General features: G+C 44.3%; 1 protein-coding gene across 1 annotated transcript in view; it reads left to right on the top strand.

Annotated features, from left to right (window-relative positions):
- The window catches only part of SLC24A2 (solute carrier family 24 member 2), a 235,674-nt gene that overhangs the window by 173,755 nt on the left and 41,558 nt on the right, over nucleotides 1–20,361 (top strand). Inside the window, exon 6 of the mRNA XM_055302669.1 lies at nucleotides 19,060–19,158. Within this exon, the coding sequence (XP_055158644.1) occupies nucleotides 19,060–19,158 (99 nt within the window). The remainder of the gene's footprint in view (nucleotides 1–19,059; nucleotides 19,159–20,361) is intronic.

Raw genomic sequence — 20,361 nt, forward strand, 5'->3', positions numbered from 1 at the left:
GGCCACAGTTCCAGCCTATGGAACTGAATTCACTGGGGTTCACACTCTGTGATATTGAGCACATCATTTTAACCATTTCCCCTGTGTCAATGAAGTCTGGCAGAGATTTATTTTTACATGAATTTACTAATGAACTCCAGGCACTACCCCCAGAGCACCACCCTGACCCAATGAGAATCACTTCTGTTGAAATTAGTTCACCATGGAAGAGCAATTTGAAGATTTTGCTTTCTTGAGAAGGGAGTTGTCATATTGCCCTGGCCCCCATTTCACCCCACATGTATCTCCACCTCTTGAATAAGAAACAATATTTGTAAGTTATGAAAACATTTGGGGTTTCCACGTGATTTGTACACTGATATTGACAAGTAATCACAAAGTAGCCTCGAAGGAGAATCAGCTAATTTTGTCTTTCAGCATGAGAGAAACTCCCAAATGTGTTGCATATCTTGTTTTCAGCTTCTAGTATTTCTAAGTTGCCTTAGCTTGCCAAAGATCTAGTTGCTTTGCATCCAAGAAGCAGAACATCTGACAGCTCTTGGTAAGAGGAAGCCCCTTCTCTGTCTCCCCCCACAACGCTGCCTTCTGCACAACACCCAGGCCCTTCTCTGTTGCTCTTGCTGTGCTTTCAGTTAACCACTGTGATGTTTTCTGAAGCAGCAGGCCACTATTAGGATCTCAGACTGGGCCACATTAGGGCCCAAGACCCTCCCAAGAATCTGGGGAAATGAGAACCCCGGAAACAGAAAGCTCCTATGAGAATAAGTGTCCTACCACCGAGAGGATAGAAAGCACAATCCAGACCTTAAAGGAAGGCTCTGGTCCCAGCTTTTAGTTGTATTCCATGTCTTCAGACCACTTTGATTTTTATTGGTGGTTAGTTTGAGAAGCCAAAGCTCCGGGGGCTTGCTGACTTGATTTTTTATCACACCCTGGGCATCTTGCTAGCCACCACCTTCGGGTTTGTGGCCCCAGCAGCAGGTGGGTCTCTTAACTTCCACCGAACCTGTCAGGACCCTCACCCTCTCTCTTTACTCCTTCCTGTGCTCTGCCCGCCACCCTTACGTTCCCATCATCGGGGAAGCTTCTGCCTCTCCATAGCTTTCGGTGCCCCATTTCCCCCTCACTCTGCTCTTTTCCTTCCTCTTTCCACATCCATTAGAGCAAAGGTTGCCATCGGAGCACTCTCCTTCTCAGCCTCCCTAAACCAGACGGTTCAAGGTCACACGAAGGTGCACAGCTGCAACTTTCGATCCCATGAGTCCACTTGATAACCACTGCACTTTCTAGGCAGGAAACCAAAGTCAAAATCATGTCTGCAATGAGGATTGTGGCTGGCCCTCAGCAAGACTGTGGGGTTGTGTTCAGGGGCCCCCCATGGGCCGCCTTTAACGTTTCTCATACTTTGCATTACCATCCCTTCTCACAAATCCCTTTGTGTCCGGTTCTTAGCTGAATATTCATCCCTAGTATGGCAATAGCTAATAGTAGCTAAAACAGCATTTTAAAATTGTGTTCTATGATGTACTCGTTTCATACAATGTCATTAGCAATTTTGCAACAACCCAGGAAAAAAATAAAAAAAAGCAAGTAAGACTGATTTCATAGTTTACTAAGTAGAAGAGCTTCTGAGTTAAGTTAAATAGTTTTCTCTCCCATGTGACTTGTCAGAGGCTTCAATATGCCGCTGTATGCTGCAGCACAGAGGAAATCATAAAGAGGGATGGAGTTCACAGTACTTCCCAGACTTCTTTGATCAGAGAACTCTTTCTTCCCTGGAACCTCTTGTGGGACTGTTTTGGAAATGCTAATTAAGGGTGCTATCCTACCCTTGGATTAGGAACCTCTGAAAGATGGAAAAAGCATTCTAAACACATAGCCACCCCTCTCAGGTACTCATAGAAAGGATACCTTGGGAACAGAGGTCTTCCTCTAGCCACAGCAGATCACACCCTCTGGCACCTGCCTCCATAACAAGCCAGGCTGGCTGACCCCTAACTCTGGGATTCTGTCTAAAAGGCTCAAAGCCAGCTCAGTAACCTAAGACTGGGCAACAGCCATGCATGACTTCTTCAAACTCTCGAAGGCCTTTCCCTTCTCATCAAAAATAATAACTCTGCTCGGTTGCCTCTTCCTTCCTACAATTGAAGGAAGTGTAGTACAGATGAAGATGTTCAGGGCAGTAACTGCAGGTTAGCTAGCCTTCAGGAAATAGCCCTCGTCATGTTTAACATTTCTTTTCCCAGGTTTAGAGATGTGACTAGCTCATGAGCAGGGCTTTATTATCATTGCCCATATGACTAGTCATCACTTGTAGCCATTTCCAGGAAATTCTCTGGATGTGACATGAGGTCAGCTACTTTAAATGAGGGCCTGGCTTCCGCCCCCCTCCTTCAAGTAGAGCAAATGGAAAGATGGATTATATGTGCCATTCCATATCTTAAGAGGAATTGAGTGATGATTTCCTAAATATAGAGAATTGTCCTGTACATATTCACCTCATTACTTTTAAGCACCTGCTACATGCAAATTACTTTGCTAAGTGCTTTGGGGAAATATGAGATTAAAAGGTGAGCAGTTTGCCCCCACAGAACTTACAGAGAGGGAGAGAAATAAAACACAGTAACTACCGAGCCACCAGAAAGAAAATGGTAAGTACCATAGGTATTCGGGAGAAGATGACAGGCTACACAGGAAAAGGAAGGATGCTTTCAACCAGGAGGAAGATTTAGTGGAGAAAGTGAGCTGGGCCCCAAGGATCAGTAAATATTGGGTACACTGGAGAAGGAGGAGTGGTAAGTTCTGACCTAACAGGCTGAGAAAGGGGTCAAAGAACAGGAGCCCACCAACCTTTACTGGGTGTCTCCACCTGCCAGGTGCAATGCTCTGGGCTTCATGTATTCTATGTCATTTAATTCTTGCAATGACCACACAAGGTAGATTTTATTGAAGATGAGAAAGCTAAAGCTCAAAGAAGTATTTTACTAGATGAGGAAACTAAAACTCAGAAAAGCAAAGTATTTGGCTCTGGGACTCAAGGGTAGTTAGTGGTGCCTTGGGACCTAAACTCAGGGTTGTGGCATGCCGAAGCCCTGCCCTCTTGGCACCACTGTAGTTTGTTGTATAAGGTGGGTATGAAGAAATAGTTCAAATTTAGATCAGTAGAGGGAGTGGGAAGAAATGCTTGATGGGGATCAGCCATAGGAAAGGTTTAAAGCACAGACTTAGAATCAGGGAATCATAGAGTGAACAATGAGCCACTGAATGAAACAGGAACCCCTACTTGAATAGTCCACCATAAAAAAAAGGTTATTTTAATAAAACAAGATACTCACAGACACTGGACAAAACCATGACATTTTTACAAAATGTGTCCTCGACCTCAGAGCCTTTTCTCTCCCTCCCTCCCTCCTCCTCAGGTGCCTCAGAACCTAAACTGGAACAGCTCCCCAGGCCATATCCAACCTCCTCCCCACCCCAAACTAATCAGAATTGTATTCACTCCTTCATTCATTCCCTAATGCATTTACTCAGCAACACTTAGGATGTACCAGGCACTAGATTGGGTGCAGGACTAATTAGAGACAATCCTTCTCCTAAAGAATTCACACTCAAGTGTGTGTGTGGTGGCGGAGGGGGGGGGGGCACAGGCCAAGAAATGAGAAGTATGATGGACAGACCCAAGGTGCAGGGGGAGCCCAGCAGAAGGCATCATGTTCAGCCTTGGGAAGTGAGGGCAGGCTTCGCAGAGAGGTGATGTCTCCATTTCCTCATTCCTGCATCCCAAGATAACAGTCTTACCAGCCACCTGATACTAATGTGTTCACTTAATAATAATGGAGCACCTGCTCTGTAAGATGCATTTTGCTAGACTTGATAAATTAGTAAGCCTTACTCCTCCAAAGGATTGTATTTCTTTCTATAACAAGGTGTTTTGAGGGAAGTAAACAAATTACTCTAGAAGGGGTCTTTTGATGACCTCTGATTCCTCTACATGGGTGGTTGTCCTCTTATCTCCTCCTGCAGTAAGACTACACATACTTGGAAGGGCAATTTTCACTTAAAGTTAATAACCCATAGTTTCTTTCTCATCTGCAAATACCCAAATTATATACCATTCTCATTCTGGAATATTCTAAATAAATTGAACCTGACTTCCTTACTAAAATTAGTCTACAGGAAAATGTAGAAAGCTAGTTCAAAAGAAAACAAACGTGTGATAGAACAGATGAATTAATAGGAGAAGAGATCTTTCCACCAATCACATTATATAGAACTACTAATTTTCACTCTTTGGAGATAAACATTCATAGAGATATATAGATAGATAGGTAGACAGAAACACTGACTCATTGCAAAGAAGCAATGTTTGGGGAAAGTTGCCTGCAACAGACTATCCTAAACTCATTGCCACTTAAGAGTAGCCATTTCCAGGAAAAATAATTTCTCCATCAATTTAAAAAACCTTTGTTCATTTGCATAAGAAAAAAAGATATAAAAAGTTGTTGTAATGTCAAGAGCAAAAATTATAATTACTTTTTCCTTAATGAAATTAAGGATACTGCTTCACGGCAACCAACAGCCCCTTTACCAAGCTGAGAAACTAATCTTACCTGAATCATGGGGTCCTAAATTAGGCATGTGGCTGAGTTTTGAAAGCCCCATTACCTCAAAAGAACAAAAGCATCTTAAGGTCACATAGTCTAGCAAGTCAGTTGATGTGCTTAACTGCAGTGAAATAGTCCAGTTCTTTTTCAAGGAGAAATTGAATTTTGGAATTCCATTTAACAGTGTTTTCCACTATCCAAGATGTACCCTCTGAAAATGTAGTCCCACCACAGGTCTTGATGTTATCTATGGCCTTCACATTTTATTTTATTTTTGCCTACATGGATAAGACTGTGTTATATACATTCATATATCAGGCAGGAAAGGTTCAGCTATATATAGTAGAAAATTCAGATTAACCATGGCTTAGGTCAGATGGAAGCTAATGTCTCTCTCAAGTAAAAGAGGTCCAGAGGGAGGCTGTACATAGGAGACATGGAAGCCCTACAATAACCCAATACCCAGTCTCCTTCCATCTTCTGCTCCACAATCCTAACACATGACTTTCAACCTCCAGGGCACCTTGTGGCCCAAGATGGCTGCTCCTAGAGCTCCAGCCATTGTACCTATATTCCAGGAAGGAGGAAGAGCCAACATGATTTTTCCCAGCTCTTTTGTCTTCTTTTTAAGGAGTCTTCCCTTTAGACTCTCCCATAAAACTACCCAAAACTCAGTTATATGGCTACACCTGGCTTCAGGGAAGCTTGAAGATGTAGTTTATTAAACCAGGTGATCTGCTGTCCCCAATAATTTAGGTATTATATCATTAGGAAACAAAAAGGAAATCGATATCAGATAGGCAATATGCAGTCTCTCCACAAGAGAGAAATAGCACTTTTGTATAATTGTATGTTGGCGGGGAGGATGGAGAACAGAGCAAGCTATGGGAAGGATGTTGAGAACTCATGTAAACTTTGAGGTGCCCATGAGACATCCAAATGGGAATGTGGGGGAAGTAGTGGAAATGTAGTCTGAATCTTGGAAGAAAGTTCAGGGCTATGGATGCAAATTTGGGAGTCATACAATATCAATGTTCTTTAAGCCACAGAACTGGATAAGATACCTAGCTAATCAATAGGGAAGAGGAGGTCAAGGTTGGCCCAAGGGACTCCAAAGTTTAGAGTCTGGGAAGAAGGGGGAGACCCAGCAAAGAAGACTGGGGTGGACAGAGGACCAGGAGAGAATGGCGGCCCAGAAGCCAAGGAACCGTTCCGCAGGAATGCAATGAGAAGAGGATAGCGCCAATGAACTGACCAGTGAAATCGAAGAATTGTTGTAGTACAAAGATAAGAGTGGTGGACACAAAGCAAGATGCTTCAAGTCAGGAGTTTGGAACTGGGACAGTTATTGTTAATGATGAAGTCTAGGGTCTAACTGCAGGAGTAGGTGAATAAAGTGAGCTGGAGGGGCAAGTGGCCAGAGGTGAGCAGGTTAGGGTGGTGAGGAGCCAAGTGTTGCAAGGCTTACCTATGTAAAGTCACCAAAGCTGGTGACAGAAGCCCTAGTGTAAATAAGTAGTGAACTGCATTCTTATTTCTTCAGGAATGAGGGAAGGAGGACGAGAAAGTCAGTTGCAGTGGAGGTAGTGGAGGTGGCTTGTGCTTCAATGGAGGGAGGAGAAACGATCTAGAAGTAGAGAGGAAGGGGGGGGGGATGTGAGGCACTTGGAAAGACAAGCAGCTGTCCCTTTCAAGGGCCATGAGAGAAAATGGGCCTTCAGGAAACAGCCGAGTTTCAGCTGAAACAGAAAGGCAAAAAGAACATTCAGAGCAGAGGTTAAGGATGTAGAGACAGATCTCCTGATGGCAGAGGTGGGAGACTGAGTCAAGCCAGGCATTTTCAGAGCCACTTGGGGAGAGGAGTCTGGATGGTGTTAGATAACCCAGAGGCTCCTGAAATGAATAAGGACATAGGATGGAATGGGAACAACCTAACAATGGTTAGAAGTTCTTACCTGGGATTGGCCCCATGGACAATTTACCGTGAGAAAGTAGAGTCTGTCTTTCCAGGAGAGGGGCTCTGGAGAACCGCTTAAGTCCAGCTGGTGGTGAGGGAGGTTGAGCAAGGAGCCTCCCTCAAATGAGAGAGAGAGAGAGAGAGAGAGAGAGAGAGAGAGAGAGGACTCAGCCCAGCACCAGAAAACCTTTCCTACAGACATGCCAAAGATGGAGTGGCCTTAAAAGGCATTCCTTACCTCTGGAGTGAAGCCTCTTTCAGAAGAGTATTCAGATAAGGGACACCTCAATGCCCCTTCCAGCCCAAGATTCTATCCTGGTGCCTTTTATTAAATGTGATGGGAGACATTGGTTTAGAGTCTATTTTTAAGATTAAATCTTTTGAAAATTTGAACTTATGTTTTGGTTAAGCTGCCACCAAGACAGTGGGTAGGTAGGTTCCTGGGCCACAGCTTCTGAAATAGAAGGCTGGTATATTATTTGATCCAGTTCATAGATAAACTGTTGATTAATGTGGTTACATACATAGCAAATAGTACATTACATAGTCCCCGAGAAACAGACCTTTAAAAGAACAATGGGCCATCTTCCCTTTTGGGTGCAAATACAAACTTTTAGCACAGTAGAAATTGTAACTGCAAATTAATTATTCCTTTTTATTATAAAAACATCACTTTCACACAGAGGTAAAAAGCAAACACTACACAGGGAAAAGCGAGTCTTCCTTTTACCCCAGGTTCCACTAATTCCTTAGAGTTAACCACTATCATCGGTTTTCTAACATATGCTCTTTTCTTCCACACGCTGTCCTCTATACCTGGCTTTTGTTTATTAGCATATAGTGGAGATGTTTCCACGTTAGCACAGTCCTCATTCCTTCTAGTAGCTTTGTAATATTCCAGTGCTTGGCTCTTCAATGGTAGGTCTGTTCCATCTGTCCCCTGTTGATGAACATTCATGGTACTTCCATTTTTTATTGATTTATCCAGTTATTAGAACACAACATGAGCATCTTCTTTGCCCCTATAGCAGACTCTGCTGAGTAGGGAATATACATACGTATAAAATAAATCCCTAAAAAAGAAATACCACATCAAAGCATATGCACATTTAAGGTTTTGAAAGATATGGCCAAATTGCCCTGCAAAGCAGGAGCACCAGTTTGTGCTCCCACCAACAGTAAAAGAGATCCTCAAACAAATTTAACTAAGTCCTCTGAACATTGATTCGTAACTGACTTCCATACAAAGACTAGTGTGTGTATTATAACTACCTTCAAATTTACTTATTTTTAAAACCTGAATTTTTTCACCCAAGGTGAGTTAAAGCCACGGTACAGTTATGATCGAAGTCTTTCCTCTCTAAATTACATGACAAGACTATTCCTCCCACACAGAATATCCAATTTCCACCGCAGCATGTGCCCTTCTTACCACAAAACTGTTGACATCCCCAAGAATGTCTGAGAAGTACACTGCAAGTTAACTTTCTGCCTTCCAATTACCAAAGTGAGGAAGTCCCCGTTGTGCACAGACACCATTTCCAATGCCATGTTATGTTTCATTCATTCCAGGTTTATGGTTTAACTCATTCAGTCCAACTTTCCATAACCTGAGGATTTTTCTAGGCACTTGAACAGATGCTCTCTGTAAGGCTGAGCCTTACCCCTACCCCTGCCCAAAACGTATTGACTCGCCAGTTATTAACCACATTACTTTTTCAGAGATGTATTCTTACATGTATCTCCCTGGGGCTGGATCTTAGGAAGACAGCAGCCTAGTAAGTGTGCATAACCAAACTAACCAGCTAGTAACCGGTATCAGATCTGCCCGAAAGACCAAACCAGCTGTGTGGGTAAATCCACGGTCTTCCTGAAAACCAGGACCAAGGAACTCTAATTAGAATACATCCAGTTTTTCCAACTTCATTGCATCTTATTTCATGATCTAAATTGTCAGCAGTAAAAGCAGAAAGATTGGACCTGGCAAGTAAAGGCAGATTTTGCCACATTGCATATGTAGAAGGTGTTAAGTTGCAGCAGAAGGCAAATTGTGGATGCTGCTTTTTGTCTATTTCTGACATCTCTAGAGCTGAAAATGTTTAGTTGCCTTCATTAGTCAACCTTGAATACTATTATTATAAGTTAATGATATAATTTCCCACCCCCATGAAGCTTTCTCTCAAAAAAAAAAAAAAAGTGGGAATCGGTAATACCAGGAGGCTGGCATGTTCAATTAAGCATGGTAAGTTTCTCTTTTGATTAAATCTGAAATGAACTGAATCATCTCATTTTAGTCATGGACCACTGAGCCCTCAGGAGCAGTTAGTTAAGAACTCTCAGCATGTGTCAGCACTTCTGTTGCAAACCCATGCTTCCAAATGAGATTTACAGGCACCAGTTTACAATGTAACACTGAGGATTCAAGAAACTAGGAAGTAGGACCTCAAATTAATTGACAGTTCCCAGACACAAGAAATCCAGGTGATAGGAGATGATGTACGTACACAATCGAGTGGCTGCTACCGAAGGAATGTCAGCCACATCTAAAGTCTCTCACTTTACATCAAGATAAATAATTGTGTATGATAAATAGGCTCATCATGAGAAAGAACGGTTTAGGTTCAGTTTTTTATATGCAAGTCCGAATAACCATTCATACACATTTATTGAGCACCCACTCGTTGTCAGGTGCTGTGAACAAATCAAAACTTTGCCCAAGTGAATACAATAATGTTATAACACACTTGCAGAGATGTACCGGAGATATGGGCTTTGAAACCTAACTCTGAAGAGACCATTTGCACCCCTCAGGTGGTCGTGGGGTTGGAGGTTGGCAAGTCTTGAGATCTGAGGCCTGCCCTAGTAACGTGATTCTTTAGTCATTTATCTCTTAGATGTCCACAGGGTGCAAGGGATGGGAGCAAAAGGAAGACATTCAGACCTTCCATGTGGCAGCCCCTACCTGGCTCAGAACTCCAAAGCTGAGATCAGAGAAACCCCTTTGAGAATTTTCTGTGTGAGTGCCATTTGTATCTCTGTCTAGGAGATAGAAATTTTTGGAAAATTAAGTTCCTAAAATTATAAAGCAGGTGACCTAAAATGATAAAGAACATTAGCTCTCCAGTGGTGTCAACCTCAGCTAAGGTCAGGGAATTGGCTCTTTTCCTGAAACACCATATTCTTTCATTGATCCCTGCTGTGAATTTTTTGGTTTGTAAAATTCCAATTTTGCCTGAACCTGATTAGATTATATATTTTTTAAGAGTCTCAAAATAGACAAATATTGACTGCAAACACTATTAGACTTTAGAGGCTTAATCACCACATTAACCAAGAAGAGTGCCTGGTGAGTTTTCTGTGCTGTGCGTCTGGTCCTTGTTTTCTATTCCCAGAAGGAATATAAACTATGAATAGATTTTCATACAGCAAGTACTCTAAGCATGCATGCGTACACACGCGTGCACACACAAACACACCCTTTGTCGTTTGTGTTAATGTTGCTATATTCATAAACACTGAGGACCAGCCTAAGAAGTAGGAAGGGGGGAGCAGATGACAAATGACATCCCTATCCTTGAGGGGCTCGCAGCTCGCTGGAGAGAGGTCAGTAAAATGCCTCTGAGGGTCTCTAATACGCATGATAGGACAGGTTTGAGTGCTGTGATAGAGAAAAGGACCAGCGTGCCTTGCCATCCCAGGAAAGGGACTCAGGGGAAGCTTTCTGAAAGATGAGATGCTTTAAAGCAGAGTCTTAAAAAGGAGTATGACACACAGATAACAAGTGTGGAACATTCTAAGCCATGAGAAGCATAACTCAGAACTGGGAGACCAACTAATAAGAGGCTGCAACCAACATCCAGGCTGGAAATGTTGGATCTAAGATATTCAAAGGTAGACTCAGAAGGAGTTGACAACTCAATGTGGGATGTCAGAAGGATCCCTAAGATGGCTGGAAAACACTGGAAGTGAGGAAATCACCAATAGAAAATGCAAGCAGACAGGCACATTCCCAGGGAGAAGAGGATGTGTGGGAGTGTGGGCCATGTTGAGTTTAACTGTCAGAGGGGCTTCCAAGTGAAATGCTCAGAAGTTCATTGGATAAAAGGATCAGAGCCAGAGAGCTGAATTTTTTTTTTTATTTTAAATTTTTTTTTATTATTTATTTACGATAGTCATACAGAGAGAGAGAGAGAGGCAGAGACACAGGCAGAGGGAGAAGCAGGCTCCATGCACCGGGAGCCCGACATGGGATTCGATCCCGGGTCTCCAGGATCGCGCCCTGGGCCAAAGGCAGGCGCCAAACCGCTGCGCCACCCAGGGATCCCCAGAGAGCTGAATTTGAGAATCACCGATATTTAGGTGGAGATCCACTGGGTTCTTTGGGAGAATGTGGGGGGGGGGGTGGACAGGGAGCAAGGAGGGAGCCTGGGAAATAGTGGCCTAAGGGTCACTCTCAGGAGTCCTGGAAAATCAGATTGGACTTCAGCAATGGGGTGAAGAATATCAGATGCCCTGAGAGACCCAGTCATGTGGAGGCAAAAAGTGGCCGAGGGTGGGTTCAGTGGGGGGATGTTGCCAAAGGCCAGATGCAGAGTGAGGAAGTGAACAAAGGAGCCCTAAAGATTCAGAGGCACCAGCATAGACATTTCCAGAGGCTTGGCTGTCTGGAGAGAAGACAAGAGAGGACAGGGCAAGCAGGAAAGCCAAAGTCAAGGGAAAGGTTCCCAGTGGAGAGATTTAACCAGGATTATATGCTGAGGGGAAAAAAGGAAGGATGGAAGACTCACGATGAGTAGGTAAAGTCCCTGCAGAGGCAAGAAATTGTAATAAAAGACAAAATATAAATCTTTAAGATACCAACTTTTGAAAAGCATTGGAAATCTTCCAAAACATTTATGAAAGCACTCCACATTTCCAATGATAAGGTGACCCTGCCAGGGGAGATGATAGAATCAATTCACATGTGGACAGATTCATTCTTTATGGGTGATTCTGAAGGTCATTCATAGGGAAAATTATTTTTTAAAACCTTAATAAGGAAATCTGGCTGCTTCAGTTCATTGTATGATGGCTACCAGTTGAGATACAATTATGTATATATTCTCATTAATTACAGAAACTAGTCCTATGATGATGTCTATAAAAATACAATTAAATTATGTTGATTACCCTTATTATATGGTTCATTTACAGAATATTTACTAAAGATATTTTACAAGATATTACAATACTGGTTTAATTTCCATTAATATCAATGTAGTCATAATTGGTTTTCCATGATGCTTCACAAAAATTAGAAAAAATTATTTAGAGCTTGTACTTCAAGAATAAATATAAGAACAAATAAACTCTATGTTCTTGGCATTTTTGCTTAATGTGAAAATTTCCACCATGTTTTGCTCCTAAGAATAAAAATCAGGGGCACCTGGCTGGCTCATTCCGTAGAGCATGTGTCTCTTGATCTTAGGATCATGAGTTCAAGTCCCATTTTGGGCATAGAGCTTACTCAACAACAACAACAAAACAATAAAAATCAATAAAGTAAAAAATTAAAGTCAGGCCAGATCCTATTAGATGAATAAGCTGCCCCATGAGGATAGTTTATAAAATGAAGAGGATTTTATTCATTCACTCTGCTAAGTGACATCTTGTATCTTAGAACTTTGACCTTCCATACTCTTCTGAGAAGGATTCATCATGAATCTTAAGTCCTTGTTTTTCGTCTCCCTGGCTCCAAGCTGCAACTCTACAGGGCACCAGCTAGATCTGTCTTGGTCACCGAACACCACCTGGTATACAGCATACAGCACAGGTGTGGTTAATATTTACAGAGTTGAAGATTGTTCTGACTTATACCCACTTGAAAGCAAAGCTCATGCTAAGAGAGTCAATATAGGGAGAACTTCACTGGAATTCACTGAGTGCACCTGCTGTGCCGCCAAGCACTACTCTATGATGCTTGCTGAGAGACACAAGATGGCGAGAGAAGGTCCCTTCCCCAGGGAAGTCTAATGTCTGATGGGAAAGTAGGCATGTGGGCAGCAAACTGGAATAAGGGCTGTGATGAGGAGTGATCAGAGTGCCATTCGAGTGATGGATTTCCACTTGGGAAGGAGGGGTATGGCTATCACTAGAGTAATCTTCAGTTTGGGCCTTCAGATAAGCCTTGACAAATAAGAAGCATCTTAATAGAGAAGGAGGAGCCAAAGCCCCACCTTCCCTTCTCTGCCCCTCCTCTGTGTCACAAAGGCCCCTCTCAGCACCCACCTTGTTGGCCTTGGCAGTATGCAGAAAGAGGGTGACTGATATGCCCCTCTCTTCCACCCCTGGGCCTCATCCATGCCATTTTCTCCTATTTACCTTCAGAAAATTCCTGGGATCCCCCATATAGGCTCTGCCCCCTCTGGGGACATGTAGGGATTTGCTTTGGGTCATTAGCCAACAAGAAGCATACTAAGAAGTGATTGCCTCATCTACTTGCCTGGAAACCCAAAAACCAGGATTTATCAAGCCCTACAGGAAACTCGGGGTCACCATAGAGAACAAAACCAACAGAAATCCCTATCCTCATGGAGCTCGGCTGCTAAAAGATAGGAAAAAGATAACCAATAGTAATGATACAGCATCTTAGATGGTGATTAATGTTTTAGAGAAAATAACCTGGGGATAGATAGGAAATGCTGGATAGGAAAAGGCTGCATTTTTTTTAAATAATTTTTTTAATTTTTATTTATTTATGATAGTCACACACAGAGAGAGAGAGAGAGAGGCAGAGACACAGGCAGAGGGAGAAGCAGGCTCCATGCACCGGGAGCCTGACGTGGGATTCGATCCCGGGTCTCCAGGATCGCGCCCTGGGCCAAAGGCAGGCGCTAAACCGCTGCGCCACCCAGGGATCCCCAAGGCTGCATTTTTAAATAGGCTCCTCAGAGAAGCCTCAATGAGAAGGTGACATTGAGCAAATACTCGAAGGAGCTGAGAGAGTGAAGGCAATGGATCTCTGGGAGAAGAACGTTCCAGGTAGAGGGACCAGCAAATACCATGACTGAGGTGGGGCCAGCATGGCTCCAGTAGAGTGAGCCTGGAGGGAGGGAAAGGATGAGGCAGGGCAGCCTCAGTGGCTAAACCCCTTTATTTACAGGTCCTTGTCACGACCTTGGCTTTCACTTTGACCTGGGGAGCCACTGCAGGATTTTGCCCAAAGGAGTGGCATGATCTGATTAATCACTAAGGTTACTGGGATGAGACCAGCCTGGGGAAGAGGTTAAGGTGGAAGGGGACACTAGTTAGTAGACCAGCAGGATTGTTGCTGCTCCTGGGAGAGGAGGAAAGAAGAGCAGTGGTCAGCTTCTGAAATATTTTGAACGCAGAGATTCCAGGCTTGCCGCAGGATAGCATGTGGGCTGTGAGGGGAAGAGAGGAGCCCACGCTGACCCCAAGGGCAGCATTTGCTTGTGCCACGGCAGTATCCTTGCATGCCTTCTCAGAGCGATGATGGCCTCCCTGCCTTGAGTCTGCGCTTCCAGGAGGAAAAATAAAAAGGCGATGAATAAACAGGAGGAAGGTTCAGCTGCATGTCTGCTTTTGAAGCTACCTGCCAAGTCATAAACTTCAAAGACAGAGACAGGAAAAGCAGAACTATAAACACAAAAATAGATTTAAAACACTATGTTCAAGTTTTCCCCTTCTGTTTCAATTTTTCTTTTCTTCTCCCAAACCGAGGTCCGTTCACTGAGGTGTGTGTGGCTGCTCCCTTTTGCACCTATATATCTCTTTTGTCCCTTCTCTTCTGGGTTGCTGAGGCTCAATATGTTCTGCAGCAGGCAGGATCTAATCTGATCGCCCACCCACCCACCCACCCAAAGGGTTCCGTTCTAACACTGGGGGTTGCCGGCTTGGTGGGAAAGAGGTGAAGGCATTTCCAGGGACTGTTTTTAATTAATTAACAGAACAGAAACAAAAGTCATTTCCTTGGGGTGAGCAGACCCTCTGAAGGTTATTTTGCTGGGCAGCTTGGGGCATCTCTTTTATGTCTGGGTGATAGGGCCAAGGATTTTGGTTCCCGATTGTTTTTCGGAATTTGTTCCTATTCACATTAGGTCCTCATGCTTTGATCTTTCCTTCCGCTCTGCTCTTCCACCCCCTCAACACACGCTCCCCTGAGGACACTCAGCTGGTATTCTTTTGCAAATTTCAGAACAAGCTAAACTATATTAAAACTGTGTACTAGGTTTTGACGTAGGTGCCTCACGATTTGAGCAGAGTTTGCTATTTCCGAGATCTTAAGTATACAAATATCTGTCGCCGTGTAAAAATACAACACTGTAAGGCTTCGCACCACAACAGAGTATATTTTTTTAAGGTTGCCTTAAAACATGTTAAAAATCGCTCCTTCCCTCGCTCTGAAAAGTACCCAAAAATGTCTTCATTCTTTATCTCCAGAGCAGGCACAGAGCTGCAGTCGTTTCTGAAATCTGCCCCCCTGTGTCAACCCCGAATGCCAGTGTGGAGTCCGTGCCTAAAATAGTTTACGGAGGCAGCCCCTCTCCTGCCAAGGTCTACACCTGGAGGCTGCTAAACGTGACTTCTGTTGTGAATATCAATCTTTTTATTTCCAGCTCTTCGCGGGAAGGTTGTCCTGTCATCCCCCCCACCCCCCTGTAATAATAACCCTTCCTGAGTAACAGCGCCTGAGCATTTGCTCTATGTCAGAGGCCGTGGAAACACCTGATGTGTATCAACCCACTGAGCCTTCCAACACCTGTATGAGGAGCGTGTTACGATCCCCGTTTTAAGATTCCGAGCCTGAGACACGGAGGTAAAGCCCTCGTGCGTCAGCAAGTTCTTTGGAGCACACGGATCCGCGCGCGGCAGTATTTCCTTGCCCGGACTCTGTCCTCACAGGTGGTGGGGAAAACTGATCTCTCCATCTTCAGATGGCAAATGTCTCGGTGTTTAGACACAGAACGGCAGCTCTATTACCTTGACCTTCTCAATTTCAGGAAGATGTAAAGTGATCCTTTTCCTAACCAGTTGTGGAGCTGACTTTGGAGGCCTGACACCAGTCCACCTAGGCTTACACCGTCGGGTCAGGAGGCAGCGAATCCTCCAGGCTGGCATGTTCCGATTGAGAGAGAAGAGAAAATGCCAACGATTCTCCGAAGCGGCTCAGGGCCGTGTCACCCTTGTAGTTTTCACTGGTCTCGTTAGTCTGTCTTTTCTTTTTCCTCTTATTGATAGGCTGCTTCCAATGCCAGGCGTTGTGATAAGCCCTTTGCACACACTTTTCTCACTTAAGCCTTGTGTTTAACTTATGAGCCGATGCCATTGGAATCCCTGTTTGACAGATGGCAAAACTGAAGCTCAGGAATATTCAGGAACTTACCAAATTCGCCCAGTAGTCAGTGAAAGAGGCAGGACTTAAACCCAGATCCACCTGCCTCTAAGTCACGTCCAAAATTTAACCACAATACTGTGAGGTCCCCAACACATACACAGCCTACTTGGTGTTCTCCCCAGCTCATGGTGTCAGGCTGCCCCAGTCCTGAAGGTGACTTGCCTTCCTACCCCAAGGCACAGAGGGTCACTTTGGGAATCACAGGGTCTGTGCTGGCCTCTGCCCCAGGGACCTCATGCCTACGCTCGTCTGGTTAGCCATCCTCACATCTTTCCTCAGGAGGTGCCCTGTGGCGATCCCCAGGGTGTCCATTGGGCTGAAGGGAGAATTCCTTGCTTTGTCAGGCTGCGCCCCACCACCCTCGAGGAGCACACCTGAGTGCTGATTCTGAAGGTGCCATTTCAACTGCTGCTTTTCTAGAAATGAATCTTTAAGAGAAAATCCTTTTAGGCTGTGGGGTAGCCATTGTCAGCCCTCAGAATGCAGAATGGTAATCAGGTCATGCTAACTGGGACAAAGATTGAGTTAGAGAAGTCAAAGAAGGGAGTGGAAAGGAGAGGTCCCAGCCCGCCTCCCAGCAGTGCCCTGCTGCCCGTAGGGCTAAACCCCCAGAGAGAGCAGAGAGAGCCAACCCCTCCCACCTTCCAGCAGCTTAGAAAATCTCAAGTGCTGCTGCAGTGGGAAGAGTAGTGACACGCTATCTCGAAAGCCCTCGCTGACCTGTGAAAATGTTTGAGAACCTATGAAATCCCGCACCTAGAATCATTTCCTACCCTGTGCTCCCAGCCTTCCTTTAAAGGATTTGGGGAAGCCAGCCCACCAGGGACAGTGGCCGACACCGTGCTCAAGGAGGTTTCCTGGCAGGGGGAGTGGCAGGCCCCTCCCATGGGTGCCTTCTATTATCATTTCTCTGTCTCGTATCCATCTGAGCTCTGAAAATACTCCTGTAACCACACCCAGTAGGCAGTCAGCTGTTTGCTGTCAAGTATTTTCTCTGCCCTGATTCCTGACTTTGGGGCATTCCTTAGACTGGGTTATTTCTGGCTGTCTCCACAGATTTATTTGTCTCCTCTTCTGAAAGCTTTCCTGCTTTATTATCATTTTTATATAATTTTCAAGTGGCAATTATTGATCATCTTCATTCGCAGAGCTTCAGAAGGTTCTAAGTTCAAAGAGTGACCCTGAGACCACTGAACAGTTTTATGAGTAGAAGCACAATCTTCTCTGTTTCAGAACTTGCTTTTCTATCTTCTGGACTTTTTAGCAAATGATGTGAGAACCTCTCGGAGGTGTCTTCCACCAGAAGTACCCCCTCTTCGGGCTTACGGCTGCAGAGTATGGAGAAGCAGACAAGACTAGGTTTGGCAGCCAGGAGAGTGGCCTGCATCCACATCAGCAACCTCCAGGCAATCACAACCCCCGGCCTACCTCCTCCTTCCTTGAACTTCTCTTTCTCTTCCTTTTCTGTCCTTTCTTATTCCCTTTCACTTCCTCCTCCTTCTAATCCCCAGGCTTTCTTTTCTTTCTCCCCTTTCTTCCCAGAGTTTCCCTCAGAAATTAAATAAAAACAGCTGATTTCAAAATACATTTCAGTATAGTGACCCTAATGCTGACCTTAAACCTCCCTCGGGGTTGGACATGCTGCCTGCCACCTCATCCTTCTTTCTCGTTCCTTATGAAGCCCAAGCCACGTACCAACCAACTTTTCTCTGGGTAACATTTCCCTTCCTGTTTCCTTTGAGAACATGTGCTCTGGTGCACGTTCATGGACAGCACCGAGGCGCTCTAGTCCTAGACGCTACCTTTAGAGTAGCCAAGTGTCTGGGCTTAGGACTGATGGAGCCTGGAAGCATAAAGGGTTCCATCCAGCATCACCTTCACCATTGGAATCCCACTCTAGCTTACAGCTTTTGTCACCCCCACCCCATCACACAAGTCACTACTCTGACCACACCCCATCTGTGAGGAGGGGAAGTTAAGTGGATGCCAACCTGCCATGTCCCTTCTTAGGAAAAGAGATTCTCCAAGAGAAACATCTGGGTTTGAGTTTGGTTTGGTTCAGTGTGGGTCAAACTAGAAAAGTAAAATGAGCTCCCCTGTTAATACGCTGCTGGGGTATCCAGCCAACACGAATGCCTACTGAGAAAATTGTAGAGGTTGTGGTGTACTGAAGGACTTATCATATCTGAATCTAGGCAACAACCAGTCTATTTAAAATAAGGCTCTTTTGTACCTTGAATGTTCCCGGTGTAGGGGGGCGGAAGGAATCAAGGATTAATAGAGAAAGCAAAACGAGCTATGTTTCACTAATTTCTACATTATTGCATGCTTTTTTTTTCTGTGCTTGTTGCATGCATTTAACCATTAATTATGTCAATAATGGAGAAGAAATTAAGTGTTTGACTTGTGGTATAGCAGTTTGAAATGCTCATTTTGAGAATTTGCAGGATTTTTCCAGCACCTTTCCTTAAGCGGCTCATCACCAACAGACGTGACCTGCTGTGCTCAGTTGATCATTCTTTGCCCTAAATCCCCAGGTGGAAGCAGTTGCCTCCTTGATGCTTTAATTGCAGCTGACTCAGCTAATTCGGAAAGCTGGGATGCATCCTCCCAGCTCATTTAGAAACTTCAATGTTCATTAAGATGTTTGAAAACTGAAGTCAATTCAGAAGACCCCTGGGGTTGGCTTTCCATTGTCAAAAGGCAATTCTGGGGATGGACATTTAATTCCAGAGGAATGGCTGTATCCCCAGAGCAGCTCGGTGTCTTTAGACATGTTTTAGGTTTCAGTAGAAGGGGGAGTTTTAGTGATGATTGGTGCCTTCATTTATTTTGTAGGCAGTTGGGAGGGGGGGTGGAGTTTTGAGTCAAACCTTCCATCTGTGGTCTGGCGGCTTGAGATTCTCAACAGAGATTTGGGCTAAAGAATCCACAAAGGTAAGAAAACACCCTTCACGGGGGGCACAGAGCCTTTAGGTTGAGCAGAAAGTTGTGAAAGCCCCAAGCCTGTCGGGCCAGTGCTTCACCATTTCCCATGAGCCTCTCTCTCTATCTTCCTCCTCATTGTGCCTCCTTTCCACTGCTTTCTCTTGCTTCAGGGAGGTTCAGAGAAAAGGCATCTATTCTCCACAAGATCGCCAAGAAGAAATGCCAGGTGGATGAGAACGAGAGGCAGAATGGGGCTGCCAATCACGTGGGTGAGTGCAGAGAAACTTGCATCCCATGCCTTTCCTGGAGCGTGTGGAAGGGAGCAGGGAGGCAGGAGTCCATGTGGGCACCCTTGACTTGGTGTGGACACCCAGCCCTGCTGCTCAGCCTGTTCCTGGGTGTCCAGGAGAACCCACTTCCCCTGGGGGGTTGGGGGAGCATACCTACTCTAGGGGAACCCCAAGAAAAGTAATATGATTCTGAGGAACCTAAAGTAAAACCAGCTTCTAACCAGATAGTTCCCTCAAAGAGTAGAAAATCACTTCATTTCAGGAATTCCACAGAAGGAGGACACACACACACACACACACACACACACACACACATATACCTGTTATTTAATGTTTAACAAAAGGTAAGAGTATCCTTTCTGAGATACTTACACATTATACCTATGACATAGCCTATGCCACACCCACTAAATTACCAGATGGTTCCCTTGGTCACTCAGCTGAGTGACTGGGTCCCTGCGAGACGACGCCACCTCCCCTTTCTCAAGAATTCAGCAATACCAGCCCAAGTCTCTTTCGGCTGATTTTTTTCTGAGCGCCCGTGTGACCAGATCGTGACATTCAGACATCTTATTTTAACATGGAACATGATGCTCCTCTTCTCCTGTCTGCAACTATCATATAATTCACTAATTCTAAATTCAAACTAAATTTAACATAATCTGGATCTCTACTACAAACGATGCTATTGCCCAAGGAACTGTAATGATCTGCAGACAAAATGCAATTGTGTTGTACTCAAGATACATGACACTCCTTAGAAGAGTTTCTGCTTCTCCTATTATCCTGACTTCGGGGTCCAAAAAAATTTTGGCCAAGAAACAGTCAAGATTCTATCGGATATGAAAAGAAAAACTTGAGGGGAATAAGCTGAAATGTTAAATATTATGTTCAAGGGATGTTTCTTCTCATCTGTTCATGTCTACTCTCAGACCTCTTAATTCTGATTTGCGATATGATTGTCCCATGTTGGTTGGGTCAGGTTTGGCCATTGTGGGCTTATCTTAAAGTTGTCTCACTTTAGCCAAAAGACCCCCTAAAACCCAGTTTTAAGATTTCCCAAGGTACTTAGTGTTTAGTATCTCTTATAACTGGACCAAGTATATTAGGATTAACTTGCAGAGCCACCCACTACAGGACATCACATACATAACACTGCCACTAATAAAAACAGAAAGATAA

This window comes from Nyctereutes procyonoides, unplaced genomic scaffold (assembly GCF_905146905.1).
Source record: "Nyctereutes procyonoides isolate TBG_1078 unplaced genomic scaffold, NYPRO_anot_genome, whole genome shotgun sequence".
Taxonomy (NCBI): Eukaryota; Metazoa; Chordata; class Mammalia; order Carnivora; family Canidae; genus Nyctereutes; species Nyctereutes procyonoides.